Source organism: Spinacia oleracea, chromosome 1 (assembly GCF_020520425.1).
Source record: "Spinacia oleracea cultivar Varoflay chromosome 1, BTI_SOV_V1, whole genome shotgun sequence".
NCBI classification, from domain to species: domain Eukaryota; kingdom Viridiplantae; phylum Streptophyta; class Magnoliopsida; order Caryophyllales; family Amaranthaceae; genus Spinacia; species Spinacia oleracea.
This window is the reverse complement of record NC_079487.1, coordinates 1,442,610-1,463,553: the sequence shown is the minus strand read 5'-3', so window position 1 is coordinate 1,463,553 and position 20,944 is coordinate 1,442,610. Positions and strand designations below refer to the sequence as shown.

Genomic DNA, 20,944 nt, shown 5'->3' with positions numbered 1-20,944 from the left:
GGCAAAAAATTTAATACAAAGTAATTGATTTATTATTTAATTAGATGGTAGTTGATGGGGAGGGTGCATGGGACCACAAAATGACATGTGAAAGGGATAGTTGATATAATATTAATAAAATTTTACCATTTATAGAAACGGTGCAAGTAATCCGTGACGACTTTATAAGAAAAGCAGTGCAAGTATTCCGGGACAGAGGGAGTATATATTAGATTAATTAATTAAAATATTTATGTGGTACCTAATTAATTATCAACCTGACCGTCAGTTTTTTTAATTCAAAGATAAATTAAAAAATTTATTCTTCGGTTTTTTTAATTCAAAGATAAATTAAAAATTTTATTTTTCATTCATCGTGACGCTCTAATAATTGGACAAATATGCTTCCTTTGACTATTTGGAGACCTGAGATCAAATTTGGTGAAATACGTTTGAGAGTGAATAAGAGGACCATAAAAGCAAAGACGGCTGGGAAATCTGGGAATAAAAACAGCAGCCCCAAGTCCAACTCTTAATTTGGCATAGTGGGAATAACGAATAAGGGTAACACTCTCTCTCCTCCTCCTCCTCCTCCTCCTCCTCTTCCTCTGTCCTTCTCGATTTCAAGTTTTCCTTGTGTTTTTGTGGATACAGGTTGTCTGAATTCCTGATCTCCTTCGCTGCTGTTGCTGTTGCTGTTTCTGCTGCAATGACTCATATCCTTTTATACTCTGTTTTCCTTTTTAATTTTTACCCTAATTTTGTTGATTTAATTTAATTAAATTAAATTAATAGATAATTGGAGTATGTGATAGATTGGAGTATCCTTAATTGGTATTGTTGATGTGATTGAACGAGGTAATCAGAGAGATAAGGATCGTGAAAGAGCTGCGTCTCGCGTCGGCGGTAGCGCTAAGAAGAGCACCAAGAAAGATGATGGCCTCACTCCCGAACAACGCCGTGAAAGGTCTTTTTCCTTTTTTATTTTAATTTTTAAAGATAGTCATGATTAGTTCTCACTATAATTTTAACTTTATTTGTTTATTATAATTATTACAGGGATGCAAAGGCGCTGCAAGAGAAGATGGCGAAGAAGGCCGCCGGTTCCGGCCAAACTAGTGGTGGAGGTACCAGCAACAAGAAATAACAGCTTATTCTAATTTTCTATTTTAAATATAAATCAAATAAATTGATACTCCATGAGTTTGTTTAACTGTGCTTTTTCGATGTGGAATTATGAGTTCTAATGTTCCTTTTTTTTAATGTCACTGTCCTCGTAACTTGTATGTTTATTACATCTTTATTGTTTGACTATTTCCTTTGATTTCCTTCAATCAGAAGGGAGTGTTGTTTTTGAGGTTCTTCCTAGATGATTTGACCACAGTATAAACTTTGAGTTGCATACAATAATGGTTTTTGCAATAAGAGTTAAGAAGGTCACAAATCTTTACTCTTTCAATGATAAATTGATAATGTGAGTGGTGGTGTTGGCCTTCCTTCCCTCGATGGCTTGTCCATGGAATTAAAACTTTAGGTTGTATACATCTCCTTCCGAATAAATAGAAGTGTTGTTTTGGACTGTTTCTTCCTATGCATTCTTTTTGTTACTTTTGTGTATTTTGATTCTTGAACTTTGGCCACTATGCTATGAATCAACTTAGCTTGGGCACCATTAATGGCAGAAAATAGTAAAGAGGATGATAATTTTATTTTAATGAGCCGGAAATTACAGGGAAGTAATCAATATTCAACTGTTCAGGAGACTTGAATCTCTCCCAACGAACTCTTAAAAGCTCAACCAAATACTTAATCAATATTCAACATGATTTCTATCTCTAATTTGCCTTGTTTTAAGAGCTTCTACTCTAACAAACTATCTGTATTTCTTCAAGTTACTAACAATATGCTATGGATCAATATGAGGGAAAGGGCCACTTTAGGTAGTATCTTTATAAGTTAGTTATGGCCTTATGGGTAGGTTAGAGAATAAGTTAGGAAGCTAGTTAGGGAAAAGTGCTATATATTAGCATATTAAAGAGAGGAAAGAGATGTTGAATATTGATGAGTTTTGTGTTGAGCTTTTAAGAGTTCATTTGAGAGAGAATCAAGCCTCTCGAAAGCTTGAATATTGGTTACTTTTCTGTAAGTCCAGTTCAATAATCAAATCATCTTCGTCTTCCATTTAATTGGTAGCAAATGGTATCATAATTCATAGCAAATGGTTAAAGGTACTTTCTATAGTGCCCTTATATCAGTTCATTGCACACTAGTATTGAACCTAACTTCTGGATGAATTTTTTTGTTGGAATGACACTACTTTTGCAGACTGAATTCACAGAAATACAAGAGGGGGAAGTTCTAGATTGCTTACCATCTTCACTGTTAAATTAGGAATCTTTTCCCCTAGATGGTTTGTCCATGGAATTAAAACTTCAGATTGTATACATTTATACCGGAAAACTAGGAGTGTTGAATTAAACCATTTCTTCTTGTGCATTATGTTTGTTATTTTTTCATATTTTGCACTTTAAGTTGAAGGGCAACTGCCACTGTACAGCACCTAACTTCTAGATGCCAATTTTTGTTGGATGAAACCCACATTACTTTTGCAGACTGAATTCACCGAAATTCAAGAGGGGGGGAAGGTTCCAGATTGCTAAATTTGGAATCTTTCCCCCTAATTTAACTGGTTACCTCAGCATGTTATGTTTACATAATTACAAGTTTAGACTTCGGATGCACTGGGTTTGACATTGATGTTGAGTTCCAAGGACAAGAAAAGTTGTGACCTGTTGTAAAGGGGAAAGTGATTTTGGATTGTGAAATCTTGTTTATGGCATAGCATAATCACATACCTCACAATTTACTGACATATCTTGAGTTGTTTTATGGCTTCAACTCTTTAGATCAATATTAGGATCTTGAATGATTTTCAAGGTGCAGTTTATTTTTAGAAATTTCATTCAATTTTTTGGTACATAATTCTTAAGTTGAGCAGATAAAAAGTTTCCTACGCAACTAAGGGGTTTCACATACAGCTAAGGGTGCAGCAAGCTTCATCAGTATAAAAATAACAAAGCTTTGCAGGGGTGTGTTATAGTGGAAAAAGATGGCAGTGGGATTTTTTTGCATGAGTTTGATCTGTCATTCTTTTCCTTCCTCAAGGAGCTGATCTCATTCCTGGCCGCTTCAATGGCAGAATAGAACTTTTTGGTGTACCTATTTTGTTAGCTTAGAGCTAGATTCACTGCAGTATGTTCAAGGTTGCATTGTTTAACATTTGTTTAGAGATGCTATCCTTTTCCTGTTTGGCTTTTCTGATAAAGTAGGTTAGGACGATGGTTTATTATCACCTCAGGACGGGATATTGGGAGCATGGTGTTGTTATGCCGTTATTGTGGCATACCCAGATGTATTTCAGACTAAGGTACTGGTTTTACATGAGGAGAATCTAATCTGGCATAAGTTAGCATATTAGAAACCGTCGTCTACTTATATGGATTTCTGTGTGGGTGCTATGTTACTAATAAAATTGTCAGAGGTATCAGGATGAGGAATTCATACCCAGCAAACACCTGTTTGGTTGTTATCGGAAATAATATCCGAGCTTTCTGTCTTTTGTTTCTTTATTTCCCTCTTCCTCTCTTTTGCTTCATCCATTCCCTATTGCAGCTATTACCTCCTCCACCCTGTTTCTTGTAATCTTCTGACAAACATTCTTTGTTTCCAAAAGTTCTCTTTTGAGGCCATTGTTGGTTTCATGTGCTCATGGAATTTATTCCAAAGGAGACAAAGAATCCGAGGGACACTTATTGATGTAAATCTGAGACCATTGCTACTCTCTTCTAGACTTCTAAAGTTCTAGTAGCTTTCTTGTGTTGCCTTTTATTGTGGCTGTCTACTTCTGATTTTTGGCAGTACTTGCAGTGCCAAGGGGAGCTTTTTGATGCTGATTGTGTGGTCAATGCTGTTGCATGAAGTTAGTGGGTAATCTCTTTGTCAACTACTTTTTTTAGGTGAAGGCAATTGCAACTGGCTTGGACTGAGGGTGTGGAGGAGAGGATCAAAACCGTTATGCAAACTTGTTGGCTTTGATTATATTCCTTCTCCAGTTCTGTAATAGAGGAGGGGAATGAATATTATTCCTTGTTTTCCGAGTCTATGAAATTGTTACTTTAAATTAAAAGTAGAGGACAAGATCAAACTGTTGTGCAAGACCATCTTCTTGCTAGCTTCCTTCTCCCAGCTCTGTTTGAAATTGATATATCAAGTTACCCGTAAGAGAGGCTAAGATGACATTATTTCGTGGGAGGATGGGTAGTGGTTCCTGGGGATCGCATTTCTCCCACATAAACTAGTTTCTAATCTTCCTTATCAATTTTGGTTCCAAAATATAGTAATGCCCTTTTGGGGTTATTTTGTACATTAGCATTCTGTGTAGCATTCAGTATATCTGGAGGCCAGTTAGTATTTTAACCAAATATGTCCATTTCCGATGCAGCCAAAGATTCATTTGTTCTTTTGGTTGTGGGATGTAATGGACTAAATCAAAAGGACTCTGAAAACCTCTTCGCTTCCTTTCCATGAAGTAGAAGATGGTCGTCCCGTTATCGCTTTTTGAGTCAATTAGAAACAACCTTTCTGCAATTGAAGGGGTAAGGTTGCGTATACCCGAACCCCCCCCCCCCCCCCCCCTATCCCGCTTCTTGTGGGAGCCTCTTTGAGGCAATGGGGTAATGATAATGATGATAATGATTTGGGACTTTGGGTCTCGAGTTAGTAGCATATTCAATAAGCATGCTTCCTCGATGTGGAAAATTATCAAAATGCTTTATTCAATCGCATTTTCACTTAGCATATCGAAGTTCTAGTGGAAAGCCCTATTGATTGCCCAATATGGTTGCACTTGTTCATTGAATTTGCAATGTGGTTTTAGCTCTTTGCTCCTACCCCTGCTTTTCCTTGGTGGAAACAGGGAAGTTACTAGTGTTTTGTAAAAAAATTACCTTGCTTGGACACATGGTTTAGGTATTGGATAGACGGTTCAGAAACCGGTTGGCACCCTTATATATTGCTTACTAGCAGTCGAATCGTTGTTGGTTCTGAGGGAATGGGTTACTTAGACAATCTGACTCTATCAACTGGGGCATGCCCAAGAGTAGGAGCAGTGGACCATTGTACAGTAACTATTGAGCTCAGCAAAAGCTGGTGAAGTGTAGCCAGGCAATTAACATCATAGACTGCTGGGGATGAAATCTGGGTTAAACTTTATACAAACGGAAGAAACTGCTGACTGTTGTGATTCAGGAAGCCAGGCCTAGGTCTGATGGCATATAGTTCCAGTGGAGGAATGGATGGGTTTATAGGCTGAGTGGAATTTGTGTGCCTTGCAAGTTGCAACTCAGTGATTCTTTCCTCCTGATCATCAAGAAATTTAGAGGCCAGTGATAGATAACTAGTTAGACTCTGAAGCAACACAAATGCAGCAAGTAGAAGGTGACTAGAGACTTGTTAGGAGTCCTGTGGAGTTTGGCCATATTTTTTTCATGTTTAAAGGATTCCTGATAGGGTGTAAATTAATTGCAAAACTGATCCTTTACTTACACCCTTGCCCTCCAAAGGCCCAAAATATGTATGTTAGGTGCACAACTTTCTTTGTTTGGTTGTTTAGGCTAGAGACTTAGAGGAGGTCTTATTGGACCTTGTATCAAAAACACTCTTAGGGGGTCCTTGAAGGCCCTATTTATTCAAGATGTCGAGTATAAAAAACTCTAGGAATTTAATATGTTGAGAACTTGAAACACTTCCCGTATACTGGGAACAATGTTCCTCTTGTTCAGTCGTTCTGCCTAGAGAAATTTAGGTATGCTTGATCCACAGGGAGTTTTTATATATGTTTGGAGTACAGGATAACAGGAGTAGATACTTGAAATGAGGAAGAAATTTATGAAGAAATACCCTCTCCAAAAAGTTTTTCCTCGGAAGGATGTTTTACTTCTTGGTGCCCCCCATCTAAGGTTGCAAAGTTCAAAGGATAAACCGCTTTCTGCTGAATATTTTGAGAAGAATTCAGAGACTGGATGATATGGATGAGTAAATATGTGTTGCTAATGCAAATATCCACGAGCTTTTACCACTTTTGGACGAGTAATATATTCTTTATTTACATGTTAGTTGTCTGTAATGCTCAGATGTTATGTAATATTTGGTTCCTAATTGAGTGCACTTGGTTTCTTATCTCACCCTTTAGACAAGACATTTTTCTTCTGCCTGGTGATTTTTTTTTGGCAAATAAAGATGACTTGGATAAAGTTTTTGCTGAAGAATCAGAATACCAAACTTCCAAGACATCTTAATTCTAAACTAGAACAGCAAGCTTACATTAACAACACTTGTGTCACTTTGTCAGAACTCCTAACAGCAGCTTTGAAAATAATAGAGTTGAGCACAGCTTCTAAGTTTTCATGATTGTCAGTGTCCCTGTCAAGATTTCTTTAGTCTGTGGATGGTTTGGGTTTCAGTATTTAAGAATTAGAATTTAGAAGTCCTTATCTTTTAGTTTTATGAATTGTCGTAAGATATATATACACCTCTCCATTAATTGCTTGTTTGTCATCACCTCTGCATGTAGTTTTTGGAGTTTGAAGAATATCCGAAGAGTCCTATTGTCTTGAATTAACAAGGAAATTAAGCTTGAAATCTGAATTAACAACAATTCAGATTGGTGTAAAACAAGTATGGTTGTTAATTCAGTTTGTCTGGAAAAGGTCAATGATATAAAACAATTGAGGAAGTGGTCACGGCTAGTGGAGTTTGGTATTCACGCCCCCCTTAATATATTGTGGGTAGGAAGGACTTGTTTGTCAGTTTGAAGGCGTGATATAAGTAAATAAATAATGTTATCTGTTAAAGCACATGGGTAATGGGTTACAGGATACAGGATACAGCATACAGCATACAGCATACAGCATACAGCATACAGGGGAATGAATATGGCCACTTTACATATAGTAAGCTGTTGTTGTAAAGTTCAGGAGCAGCTAGCTGAAAGGGAAATAAATTAGTATTTAATACTTATACTAATACTAATACTAATACTAATACTTGTGTCTATGGATTAAGGTTGCTGCTTATATTGTTTCTTATTCATGTCCACATCGTTAGGTGCTAGCTAGGTATGATCTGTTGACACAAGGAGTTATGCTGAGAATTCATCTCTGCTAAGTGCTAACCTCTGTTGTTCCTGTTCTTGTGTATCTTTTTGTGTCTCTGGTAAAATTTTGGGAGATCTGTAAAATGTTAAGTCTGTGACTATTGTGGCAAGCTCGAAGTTCAAACATATATATACTACTACAGTTGGTATTGAATATTTTGTTTTGGTGCAGAATTATTAATAATCTTTTGGTTATCAGCTTGATATAATCAAATTGGTTAGGCATACATTAATATGTGAAGGTAGTACGATTTGTGATTATGCTTGTAATTCTTGTGTGTTTCAGTTTGGAGTTGAGAAAGAAGAAAAATGGATTGATTAATGCAGTGAGTAGTAGGTTATAGTAATACCAAGTTGGTTAGATTTGGTGGGCATTATGAATGACATGACATGGGGTGATAGGCAGGTATAATTAAGTTGTAGTATAATCGAGTTTTTCATGGTAGTTGATAGAAATTACTTGTATACAATTATTTAGTCTACGAAATGATAAGGAAATAAGAATGTTGATCTCAGCGGGGTTGATTTTGTTTGCATATAGGAAAGTTTTTGAAATTGTGATGTTGGTTATAATAATAATGTTGGAAATTAGTGTTTAGAGGAGTGACGAATGCCTGGAGAATAAGATCAAGTTGGGTGGGTGATGAATACGTACGAAGTCATACATTATACAGGGAAAGAATGAAGCAGGCTAGCAGCAAGTGGCAAGTGGTAAGTGGTAAGTGGTGTGTGTGAACTGTGAAGTTAAGCAAGGATTCTATTTTTGAAGAGCCTTTTAGTTGTAAATGTGTAGGTCATTCAATTCTGGTATGTCTTCCTCTTCATTAGTTTATATTTCTTGTCTGCTCGGACTCTCGGAGGTTAAAAGGCCAAGGGGATATTCTGGTTCATTGTATTTGGCAGACCCTCACCTATTTGCACTCAACATTGCCGGAATATTAGCTTTGGGAAATACTTTTATCAAGTTCCAATATTATGCGATTTTTATTTTTTATTTTTTATTTTTTGACGGAGAAGAACAATATTGAGTCATACGATATTTACAAATAGCATATAGATTTTATTTGTTCAGAAAAAAAAAAATTGATTTTGGCTATCTTTCTTTACGGCCTGTTTGATAGTCGGTCATAATTGGTGTCAATGAGAATAAATTTGTAAGGGAAATCTATATCCATTTCTATGGTAATATGTAAGTTCACCCAAAATTTTAGTATAAGCGATTAAAGAGGCAGACCATTTAGAATACAAGGTTGACGCGTGTGGTGATAGGAGGTTAGTAGTCAACCTAGGCACCTAGCAAACCGAAGATAAACTAAAGTAAAAAGTGAGCAGGTAGCCCATCATTGATACAACAATGACATAAAAACCGTTAATATTACAGGGAGTTACAATGTATTGTAGCCCACAAAAGTAAAAATTTGCACTCCGTAGCTTAAATCATCTAGAAATTTGATGTGGCAAACTTAACCACACTACACTATATCTCACCATTAAAGTTGCTCTAACAAACACGTACATACGATGCAACACTTTAGATAACATTAATAATACTGCTCAGAGGCGGATCTAGTGGGGGTACAATTCTCATAAAAGAAAAAAAATCCGTTGTGTCTAAAAACCGATCTAGGTTACACTAAATAGCGTAACACAACGCATAACAAACACGGCAACGTTCTGATAATACTAAAGAGACCTGTGGAATAACCGTCTCTTATATTCATGGATGCCATATCTTTAAAATTCTATTCAAAAACTTAAAGCACAGTTATTTGAAACGCATGGTCTCTTAACTTGAGTAATTCATTCCCCCCTTACCAATTATAATTTTGAAAAAGGTAAGTCATTCAATTTGTGCTACTTTGGACTTGAAAGGCCTTTTCCATCTTCTCTCGATCGGCTTGTTCTCAACATTTGTCTGGTAATTTTGTGCTAAAATTTTGCCGTTTATTAAAAATTGGGGCATTTTTGATCGAAAAGGATTGCGATATGGGCAGTGTCGATGCTACGAAACATAAAAGTTGAGCGTGCTTTTTGGTCCGGTACTATCACAATAATTTTGGGGAGGAAATCGTGAAAGCAGACAATTAAGCATGAGGGTCCTGACTCCTGAGTAAGTGAGTATGATTAAATGTATAGTTTAGATTGAAGTAAATTAAACCCTTTGTTTGATCTTATCTGCACATTATTGTTATTAGTAGTCATCAAACCTAAGCTATATTTGACTTAATTGCTGGCTTAACTTATAATTTTGTGTTTTACCTGAAATGAAGAGTCTGTTAATTAGATTGTTTAAGCATAAATGAGGGAATCAATGTGCTTAATAATTAATGATATGCGAAAGGGATAATTTCTCATAATCTTGCTTAGATTGATAACCGATCGAGTTTTCATAGAAAAGTTTGGAATTTATTATGATAATCATATCGTCTTGGGAATTGGGATGGTAATTATACTGTTTCATACAATTTCTTTTTAACGAAAGAAAATTGCACTCTTTTATTAGCCATCGAGGGAGTTGACGCGTGTTGGTACGTGATATAGGAGCTAGCTAGGTTATATTAACCATTAGTTAATTAGCCAACCTACCAAACCAAAAACCTAAATTAAATAAAGCCTTCATCTCCACTAACAAACACGATTCTCCATTGTAATTAAGAATAGGACCTTGATAATATTCTTAAGATTCAGAAATGGCATTCATGCATCATGCATGCTTATTTGTGTCTTTTAAAAACTCATGTGATAAGGAATAAGGGGATCAAAGACGACTGAGATTTTAACTTTGGTCTTTTTACACCCGTGTAACAACTAATTAGATTAGCACAAATTCTTTAATGGACTTGGTCCACACTAATTTATTGTGACCATGCCTTAAAATAAATTCAACAACTTGTTCTTATTTTATTTTGGCATTTTATTAAGATTATAATGAAAAAAAATATCAAATTAGTGGCGTTGGTACATGTTGTGCTTGAATAATTTAATTTTAAGTCACAATTCGCGTTTAGAAACATAGGGTTACTATGCTTCAAAAAATGGTTACTATGTTTAAGATTTTTGGTGTTTAATTTATTATATGAACAATAAAGGTCATTATGAGTGTAAAAAAATGTTTAGAGAAAACTATTAATTTTAAGTCCACACTAATATTATTGTGAACCAGGTCCACGCAAGAATAATCCTTAGATTAGACAGTAAGAGCCAGAACCTGCTTACAAATTATAAATATACTCATAAAATATTGTTTTAAAGTTATGAGACTTTAGCATAAAAACTTACATTACTACTCTATATTATCATGTTACATGTGGTAATTATTACGATTTCGAAGAAAGTAACATACTTAGAGACTTACATATATAATTTTTAAAAAATGACCCTAACTAAACTACTAGATCCCTCTTTCATTTTATTTGTACTATTTTGACCAAAAAGCTCTCGTAAAAATTGGTCAAATAGAACAAGTAAAATGAGACGGAGGGAGTTACAAAGTATAAAAATTATCGTGTTGTGTCGCATCGTATCGTGAATATCAGTTTTATTACTTTCTACTACCAAATAGCTATATTCTATAAATGTGTAGGAAAACAAAGAGAGCACTATAAATCGATTGGCCTTCAGGTCAATATTGCAGTTTAAGGAAAGGAGCAGACAAACCAATACAGACTACAGCTAGAGGATTAGGAATATACTCATAATTTAATTAGTCCATACGTGTTTCAAGTCTTAACCCCAAGAAAATTGCAAAACTTTACAATTTAATTAATCATCTCCATGTGCACTGTAATATCAACTTAACAACTACTTGAATAACACAGCAACTAATTAGCCCTAATTACTTTCTTTCTGAACTTTACAATTCTTCCTTTCCCAAATCTTAATAATCATGCATCAGCATCTCTTCATTGCTTTGAATTGTACTCTACTAACTTATTCACCATTTTCTTAAATTTAATTACTCCGTGCATCTCATTTTATAGTTGCTTCATTAAATTTGACCCATAAAGCTCTGACAGGAAATAGTTAAATGGAGCAAATAAAACGAGATAAAGGGAGTATGCCTATTCATATACACATTGCGTCTTAGATTTCTTTTTTTTTTTCAGGTTTAGTTGTCACTTGTCACATTAACGCAACTTAATTACCGACTATAAAATCAGAACATAGGAAGCTAGCTAAGTAGTACTCCATCTGTCTCTTTTTGTTCTTTACGTTTTCCTTCTTGGGTGTCTCAAAATGTTCTTTACATTTCCTTTTATATCATCACATAAATAATTTAATATTCTATCAAAATTTGTGTCCAATTATTTTAGCCAATTAAATCCATTGAGTCATTTAATTTTCCACACTTTTACATTGAGACATTAACTTTTTCTCATTTCCCCAATATCAGATTTTTGATAAGAGTGAAAACATTATAAATAAACGTAATTTTTCTCGTTTACATAAAAACTTAGAAAAATCTCAATGCACATTAATTAGTCGTTAAAACGCGTGCAAAATACCAAACGTAAAAAACAAAAAGAGACGGAGGGAGTATTAATTTTGGTAAGCTCTATGACAGATCAGAGGTTTAGATAAAAGAAATAAGTTTTTGGCTCAAAGAGGTGAGGATGTGTCATTAGTTGTTGGTTTATGCAGCTTCCAATGATTATGATTAAATTGATTATGGGATTGGGACCAAATTTGGAAACGTCGTGGGTTTTTAACTAATCTAACTTTCTTGTCAAAAAAAAAAAAAAAACTAATCTAACTTTCCACCTTAATACAAGTATATATGTTATTTAAAGTTATCTTGGGATTGTCTCACCACCCATCTCAAGAGGCAGAGATCAGCTACAAGGACAGGCTAATTAAGTCATAACTTAATGTCCTAATCGAGGCTATTAGGGGTAATCAAATGATAATTAATTAATTAAACTATTATTGGCATCTGCAAAAGCTAGCCAGCTTGGTCATCATTTGGTCATGCTTGTAATGCAAAATTCCTTTAATTTATCATTATTATATAATATGTCCAAAGCTAATCATAGTTTAGAGTGATAATATTAACAAATCCGATCCCCTTTGTTTTGATTAGCTTCCTCCTAATACAATAGATTGATCTATCTATCGGTGATAAGTGATTACTTATAAAATTATGTATGCTCTTTAGTCTTAATTAACATTTCTAGGACTGACTTGCTCTTTTTTTTTTTTATCATACTTTTCGCTGTTATGCAGGAGCGACCTGTTATTGGCCAGGCAGGGTGTCTTTTTTAAGAAGCATTGGTGGTGAAGAACTTAAAAAGAAATAAAAACATTGACATTGAAAAATAAACAAGTTAAAGCACACCAGACCCCTTGAAACTTTAACTTTTTGGATGCTTAAGATGGATCACATTCACATGTGGATGTTTGGAAAAACTCAGATCACATGCTGGGGAATGGAGGGTATAAATTTAGGAGCAAAAAGGGAGATTAAAGTAGAATTAAAGGCATTAAGTATGTATGTATGTATGTATGTATGTATCAATGTATGTGGTTTGAGGTTGTTTCAGTCGCTTTCAAGAAAGAATATGCAGCCATTAGCGCGCTTAACATATAATATATGTAAGGACAACAAATGAGTTGTCACCTCCTTATTGGTCATTCGCCGGGACATTGAATGAATATGGTTGGCACGACTTCGTCCAACAATACATTTTGTAATTTGTAGGTTGATCATAGATGAACTTTTACATAGATCGATCTAGCTCATATGTTATGAAGTATATATATAAACCTGTTTCTTTTTCTGTGTGTTACCAAAAAAGCAGGTTCTCTGAATTTATATAAATAATTGTTCTCAACTGATTCTTGTCTTATGAGAAGTGCTTTTAGGCTGACTGCATTCCTTTTTTAGCATTATATAGCATACTTCCCTTTCCTTTCCTTTCCTTTCCTTTCCTTTATTCTCTCTTTATTCTTTGTTTGTCTTTTAATTTTTCTGATCGAACAAACCCCCTCCCTCGGTCCTCTCCTCTGTTCATCAACCATAATACCATATACTTGCTGCGCACATGGAGGATCACTGTTCAGAGTTGGAAACCTTGATGCAGAGAAAGATGCTGCCTTACAAGGGTAGTGATTCAATTCATATGTGGGGTGGTAACTTTGATGATCACAATGAATCTGATGATGGTAGAATTGAATTCAGATCATTACCCTTTTTGGATAGCCCAAGTTCTACTAGCAGCCTCGAGCCTACTTCTTCAACTTGTAATTTGTCAAAACAATGTATGATCCTGAAACATAATAATAATAATAATAATCATAATAATAATACTAGTGTCACTCAGTTGGGTTCTGGTGTTGATTTTACATTTCCAAGAGCCTCTACCTTTGTTAATTTCTTCAAGTCTAGTGCAGTTGGAGATCAGCTGAGTCAGTGTACAACATCATCTGCATCACAATCTCATTCAACCCCTATTAACCTCCTTTCAAATTTAACCTTGGAGGTTAATAAGGTTATGCAGGATCCCTCATTCAGCATCAGCAGCCCAAGAATTGGAAGGAGCTCCCAAGATGCTGTATTAGCAGATCCCTTGCTGCAGTGTGGCCAAACTCATTACTTGCCTGCTGTACATAATCATAATCATAATCATAATCATAATCATAATCATAATCATAATCAATGGCTGAGAATGAGCGAGGAGTTGTCATCAAAAGTAGTCAGCACTGAGTTTAGGCTCAGTCCTACCAAGACACAGGCAATGAAGAAGTCAACTGGAAGAAGGCTGCAGACCTTACTTCAGCCTCACAAGAGCTCATCATCATTGTCATCATCATCATCTTCATCTTCATCTTCATCTTCATCTTCATCTTCATCTTCATCTTCAGCGGGGAAGTTGTATAGGGGAGTACGGCAAAGGCACTGGGGAAAGTGGGTGGCAGAGATCAGATTACCAAGAAACAGGACAAGGGTGTGGTTGGGTACATTTGACACAGCTGAAGAGGCTGCATTTGCTTATGATACTGCAGCATATATACTGAGGGGAGAATATGCGCATCTGAATTTCCCAGATCAGAAGCATCTACTTAAGGCTAATTCCTTAAACGGAAGTACTGCAGCACTCTTAGAAGCAAAGCTCCAAGCAATATCACAGCAAGCTGGACTTAAGAAATCAGGGGATGTTCTCCCGACTTCATCCTTTCTAATGAATAATAACTCGGGTGATCCAAATTCAATAAGTGGAGTGAAGAAAGAGTGGCAATTTGAGTTGGATGGTAGAGTAATTGGAACATCATCATCATCATCTGAGATGATGATGATGATGGAAAGTAGTAACAAGATGAGAAGCCATCAAGTTTCATTTGACCACACTGTTACTGTTGATGCACATGCTGTCCAGTTAAGTAGAATGCCTTCCTTAGATATGGATTCCATCTGGGATGCTCTTCTGGTTTCTGATACCACATGAACACTTTGCTTTATTTTGTTTCCAATTCATCATATTATTCATAGTCAAACTCAAACAGGTTAACTCGTTTGATTTGTAGCATAATACGATTATTTTTCATCTTTAATTTAATTATTGTCAACTCCATCCCATTTTGAGAAATGGAAGAATCAATTACATTTTCCGTTTTGTGATTTGATACTGTACTTTGTATTTTTTAACTGGATGGGTTACTTGTCTAGTCACATTAGTTTTCGTGCGTTTTTCCTGTTAATTCAGTTGTACAACAGTTGAAGGGGAATGTTGGAACATCTGATATGAATATGATGAATTGAAGCCAACAACAAGGGTATGTTGCATGTTGGTGTTGTGACTTGTGAGGTGTGGGGACTCCTTAAATGGGCCATGCCATGCCATGCCATGCCCCTATTAAGTCAAAAAGCGAACCATCCAACCAATGATGTCTTGGCCTAGTGGTTAAGACTGAGGGCCTGTGTACAATAGGTCTCAGGTTCGAATCCCTCCGCCCCCATTTGTAATTTATATTGCCCTTGTGGCTCATACGAACCATCCATCTTATTTTAAAATTTTACAATTATTGTGGGCCTATTTAATTAAATAAAATTTGAGGCTCTTTGGTTTGGCCAAGCTTCTAGTATAAAGCAACTTTTAGGATGACCAACAACGTTTACATAGAGTAGTACTAGAGTAAAAGTTGGATTTACGTCGGACAAAATCCTATATATTGCAGGCGCAGCTATATGCTAATGTAAAGCCAGTTCCAAAGATTTAGAAAGCATATGTTACATTTAGGAGTTATGAGCAGATGAATATAAGTAGTCGATGAAGTTAATTGAGATTTGAGAGTGACACACAGCTTTTATATCGATGAAGCAGGAAGCATATTCTGTAATCTTTACAGTAGCTACGATGATATTACGTATAAGGAATAATATAAACGCTCCAAGCTAAGCAATGGTGAATGGTGATGTTGACTCTCCAACTTTAGCTGCTAAACATACTTAATTGTTAAGTTGCTATTATGATAACGACTATGATTATTTCTGATAAGTATGCTGTTGATATGGAACATAATCAACATACATATATATAAGTATAGTGTACCAAGTCATCCTTGAATTGACTTACAAAAAAGTCTAAAGTCAATTCAATTATATATTAAGTGATGAATGAGATGATAACATGAATTGATGAGTTGATGGATACAGTTTGTTTATATAAGTTAAATTATATTGAAATCCTTATGAATATCATAGATAGATAGATAGATACATCAAGTGATCAAGTTCCGTGGTTGATTCCAATCTAATACAGTTAGAAATTCCATATATTGACAGCAACAACTTGTCTATTGTCAGCGCTGGCGACCATTCGTTACTCAATATGTCTATATGAATGGTTCGGAACTTAATCTTGGGAGGTTTGAAGGGATAATCATGTGGAATACGAATATTGAGGATTAGGAAGAAGATGCCACCATCAAAGGGCCAATGATGATAGCTTGGAGGTGAAAAGATAGAGATCAGATGTCAGATGGAGTCTGTTAGTTTATATAGTTAGCTACATTCACAACAAACAAATTACAATTATGTGGAGTTAACAAGGGACCGCACTAAGTTTCAAACCAACTTTGGACGCAACTTGATATTTAGAGTAAGAACGCAACTGCATGCCTCTTTCAATTGCCAACTAAACTAACCTTCATTCATTTCCTACTTCCTAGTACATGCCTAGTTTACCACTTTAATTTACTTGTTTTAGTAAGCTTACTAAAGGATTATGTCTAAATATTTCTTGTCATTTTTAAGATTTTCTTATCCAGCAAATTCAAACGAGTAAGTTCAAAGTTAAGGAAATCAATTGCCAATACCCAAGCTGTCAAATCGTACAAGCTATGTACTTTACCTGAAACTCATTGTCATATTACTTGTTTCACACAACCTTTTTTGCTTCGAGTAAACGCCTAAACAAAAATATAAACCATTCAAAAACGCAACATTGTCCTCTTGTTAGTTTTTACATATTAGTCTTGGTGTTTGACCTTGTACTAAGGGCCATTTCTCAGCTTACTTGATACTTAAAAGGAAAGAAAAAAATACTCAACTTGGAAAATCGTGTTTTATTCACTGAAAACTGACATGAGAGAGTGAGAGGGGAATAAAACTGTTAGGACATGCAGCAATTTCATTAGAATTCCATTAAGCAGCAAAGAAACCCATAACCAACAAAACTGCAAAGTCGTGTAATCACCTGGTTATCTGTAACAGAAGTTCCTTCTTGAGAAGCCTAAATAAGTAACAACTGTCTCTAACAGATGTGCATACCGATATTCAACCAATAAAAATTTACAAAAGGGTCAACTTGAATTGCTAGGGGTTGTTCCTAACTAATTTATAACTATGTCACTATCAAATTCTCATGCTCAATATCAGGTGCTGAATATTGCTTCGTCTCCCACATTAACATGACTTTCTTTGAAACCTCCTTTCTCCGCTCCCTTAACAACTTCAAACTCCCCTGTTCCTGTTCCTGTTCCTGCTCCTGCTGCTACCGAGGCTTCAGAAGTACCTGCATTATCTGGTGCTGGAGGTGTATCTGCATCACAAAACTCCTCATCGTCATCATCCTCGTCTTCATCAGTCTCGCTCTTACTAGAATCACTTTCATTTTCAGGTGATTCTTGGGAATCTCTCTCTGTCTCATCTTTTCCATCCACTTCCGCCATTTCTACATCTATATCAGGAAACCTCTGCTGTATTGGTATTGCATCACTTATCACCTGATTTGTCCTTAGTCTCTCTTTATAATCTTCCATTTCTGTCTTGTACCTTTCTTTGTCCTTAATTGCTTTTGCTTGATACACCTGAGCACAGACAACAGTTTATCTGGGTAAATATCTGGTTAAAAATCACATGATACTTTATTGTCAACAAAATCATTTCAAGTTGAAATTCTTACAGCCTTTTCATTGTCCTTCAATTTGTTCCAGAGTTCACCAATCATCCTACTAATCTCCCGGTCCTTGCCTGGATGAAGTGGCTTCAATCTGGCATGTTGCTCGGCAAAGAAGAAGTTGTAACCACTTCTATTAGGTTTAGGGTGAGTGGGATCTCTCTTCCGTAACTCAGACTTCTTCCTCCTTTTCCTCCTACGAGGCACACCTGATGTTGCACGAGTACTATCAGTTTTGACAGTTGAGACACCAGATGATTGCGCCACTTGATTCATTTTAGCTGGTGGAGTCTGATAGAGAACCCCTTTCAGTTTGTCCTTCCCAATTGTTACAGTAACAAGGTAACCACTATCGAACTTTCCATCTATCACTCCAATGATAGGGTACCCCCCAGATGGTGCTGTGGCCAACCAGAAGGAAAATGAAGGTTAGTATACTGCAATACTGTATCAAACCAGAACAAATTTGGAACAAGAGTCCTTTAAGTCTGCCACAATTTGACAGGTTACTTCAACTTGCTTTTACGAAGCACATACAGAGATTGTGTACTTGCAATCTTGCATTAGTAAATGAAATTCAGATATCCATAATATCAAACGGTTTCCAAAACATTTCCAGTGACGGTAAATCCCATACTGTTGTGAAGCTTTGTAGAAGCAATTTAGTTTCTTTCAGTAGCAACTAGTTCTATGCTTAACTCGTGTAAATAACAAAAAAAATTAAATGTTTGATTCGAACATACATTACAATTTAATGGATGGTTACAGTTTTGTTGAGTTGCAGAAAACAAAAAAGTATGCAGCATACTATAACATGTTCTGGAAAAGCTTAATTTGTAGGATTTTCTTTCCAGTCTTCTTCAGTTGTCTAATACAGATTATCTTCTAATTTGACTTTGAACTAACTTCTTTGGGTAATTTCCAACTCTCAAGTATCAAACAATTAGCCCTGTTATAGGTTGACTATAACGTGTTAGTATTTGTTCATACGAACATAACACTACAAAAATGAAATAAAAGAGAACGAGATCAGGTATTCCAAAATTTTCCGAAGGACTATAGAAATACTCCGTATAGACAAGACCCCGGATGATGTTTCTCTTACATACTATAGCAGCATTTGTTTATAGTATAAGACCATACAGTGAATCAGTGACTGAAATCACATTTCACAGTCTCACAGATACAAACCTAGAAGAAATTCAGCAGCACATGAGATAGATGATTACTTGACTATAAAATGGGAAATTAAGCAGACCTTGAGACACAAACTCTGTAGAGTTTATTTGGTTCTGTTGGACATTTGCAGGGTGAGATGGTGTGGGTGATGGGGACATTTTAGCCGTTCCATGGACTGCAACAGGTGTAGCATTCAGACTCTGCAAAACACCTGCAATACAAATCCAGTATTATAGAAGCTACATAGTCTAGTAAAAACAAAGATTGAGGATATATGCAGGCATAGAGAGGTACCACTACCAGGAGGGCAATCCTGTGATTTGAAGTAGTAGATTCGCTCATAGTGTTGAAGCAAAGAATAGTAGTATTTACGCAGCACAAAAGAGGCGTTTGTGGCTGTGGATGGGAAATTGAAAGTGGCTGTAACATCTTTCCATCTTTTTTCTGCTAGTATCTGTAAACAGCAGCGAAATCAACAAATGTATTCATAATGTAGCTAGTGAAGAGTACATGAGCTAAGCTAGCAGGTAAGTAGATACAACAAGGTTTGGTTTTAGTTAGATGATTGAAATGCACCTTGTCAATACCACCCCGAGAAGTAACCTCGACAAAAAGCTTGTGCAGGTCAAGATCCCGGCCTCCTATAACAGGAATCCTGTAATAATAAGGTTGATTTAGAAGAAGATAGTATAAGGTTGTGGTAACAAAGTTAGAAAGACGAGTTACATGAACTTGGTGGACATAGCAGCATGAAGGTTCTCGAGTGTAGTCATAAAAAGTTGACGATTAGAAACAACATCCTCATACTTAGCAGCAGCAGCAGCAGCAGCAGCAGCAGCAGCAGCAGCAGCATCAAGGTGCTTATTGCTACCTGATGACATTCCTTTATCAATCATAGTGTATGCTTTCCCTGCGCAGCAATCACATTTTATTGTTACTAATTGCTATTCTATTATACATTTATACTGCACTGCACTCTTCTGTAGCCAGCCAAGAATAAAACAGGAACATTGAATTTCAATCCACACTCCACTCCGTACAAGTAAATGTCCATAAATTTAAATTAAAGCACACAACTTTCAATTTTGCTCATATCTTCTTTTCATTCCCAAATTTATAATTATAAACATTTCCAAAGATAATTATTTGACAGAAAAAGAAAGAAGATGGAATCCCAATATTTATATTTATATATTTGAGGTTTGCACCATTAAATCAGTCCATACAATTTATACAAACAAACCCTAAATATGTGAAAAACAAGGAAACCCCATTAGAGATTTTAATCAAACTAATCATGATAATAATTTAAATAAAATACGAACGAACTCAGGTGGGTTCTTAATTTGTTATTATTATTATTTGGTATTTATAATATGTATTGAATGATGGCAAGAATAGCACAGTAGCATGCGTGACAGATGAAACAATAGCAATCACATTAAAATCACATACACTAAATTAGAAATAAAATTAGCTACTTTAATACTTCAATTAATAATAATAATTCAAAAATTAATGAAATACTTACCCAACTGTAGAAGACAGAGAGAGACTGAAAATGGAGGACCTTTTTTTTTTATTAAAGTAAACCCTTATTTATTAATTTATTAGCATCAACAAACCCTAAATCTTTACAATCTAATCTATATCGTCATTTCTATATTTAAATTACACATTTAATCTAAAACCAAATACTGATATTAAAATGACTGTGTTACCCTCGAGGGTAGTCTCTAATCTCAAAGACTCGAGGGTAGCCATGTCATTTCTGATACACATGATAATATAATATGCTTGAATTAATCAACACCCCATAAAAAAGTTTTTTTAAAAAGAAACCCAAATACAAACACGTACTATTAGAATGGTTTGTTAAGATTAGAATATGCTACATTCATTCATCTACCCATTCATTACCATACATTTTTTTTTTTTTTTTTATTTACCAATTAATTACTATAATAACTTACAAAAAATAAATAAAAGAAGTATCCCATTTGCCGTAGATTAGAAGAAGATAGAAGAAATATGAGGCAAAGGATTTTATGCTAAACGTGGCTTATTCATTTTCTGTTATCCCACACCCCTTATTTTTTTCTTCTTTTTTTGGTCAGTGAGATGAGAACCCAATTTTCACATTTGATGGTCGTGAATGCATATCTTTAATCATTAATAT

General features: G+C 35.4%; 2 protein-coding genes and 1 long non-coding RNA gene across 5 annotated transcripts; 2 read left to right on the top strand and 1 right to left on the bottom strand.

Moving 5' to 3' along the window:
• The first annotated feature begins 828 nt into the window (after positions 1 to 828).
• Positions 829 to 12,430, top strand: LOC110777672 (uncharacterized). Of its 2 annotated transcripts, none has more exons than XR_008926255.1 (3): positions 829 to 946; positions 1,039 to 9,306; positions 12,416 to 12,430. It is a non-coding gene; the product is annotated as an uncharacterized lncRNA (long non-coding RNA). The 2 variants fall into 2 exon arrangements; XR_008926256.1 differs by having other exon boundaries at positions 835 to 946; positions 1,039 to 9,302.
• Positions 12,431 to 12,894: 464 nt separating this feature from the next.
• LOC110777677 (ethylene-responsive transcription factor ERF062) lies at positions 12,895 to 14,866 on the top strand. Its single transcript, XM_056834942.1, has 2 exons — positions 12,895 to 13,450; positions 13,583 to 14,866. The coding sequence occupies exons 1-2, from the start codon at positions 13,234 to 13,236 to the stop codon at positions 14,632 to 14,634; spliced, it is 1,269 nt and encodes a 422-aa protein (XP_056690920.1). The 5' UTR covers positions 12,895 to 13,233; the 3' UTR covers positions 14,635 to 14,866.
• Positions 14,867 to 16,852: 1,986 nt separating this feature from the next.
• LOC110777673 (high mobility group B protein 15) lies at positions 16,853 to 20,736 on the bottom strand. Of its 2 annotated transcripts, none has more exons than XM_021982264.2 (7): positions 20,297 to 20,736; positions 19,492 to 19,675; positions 19,342 to 19,420; positions 19,066 to 19,219; positions 18,845 to 18,976; positions 17,593 to 17,987; positions 16,853 to 17,497 (listed from the first exon to the last, which is right to left on the bottom strand). In XM_021982264.2, exons 2-7 carry the CDS (start codon positions 19,659 to 19,661, stop codon positions 17,063 to 17,065), a joined length of 1,365 nt encoding a protein of 454 aa, XP_021837956.2. In that variant the 5' UTR covers positions 19,662 to 19,675; positions 20,297 to 20,736; the 3' UTR covers positions 16,853 to 17,062. The 2 variants fall into 2 exon arrangements, with proteins under 2 accessions (XP_021837956.2, XP_021837954.2); XM_021982262.2 differs by having other exon boundaries at positions 19,060 to 19,219; positions 20,297 to 20,734.
• Between the last annotated feature and the right edge of the window lie 208 nt (positions 20,737 to 20,944).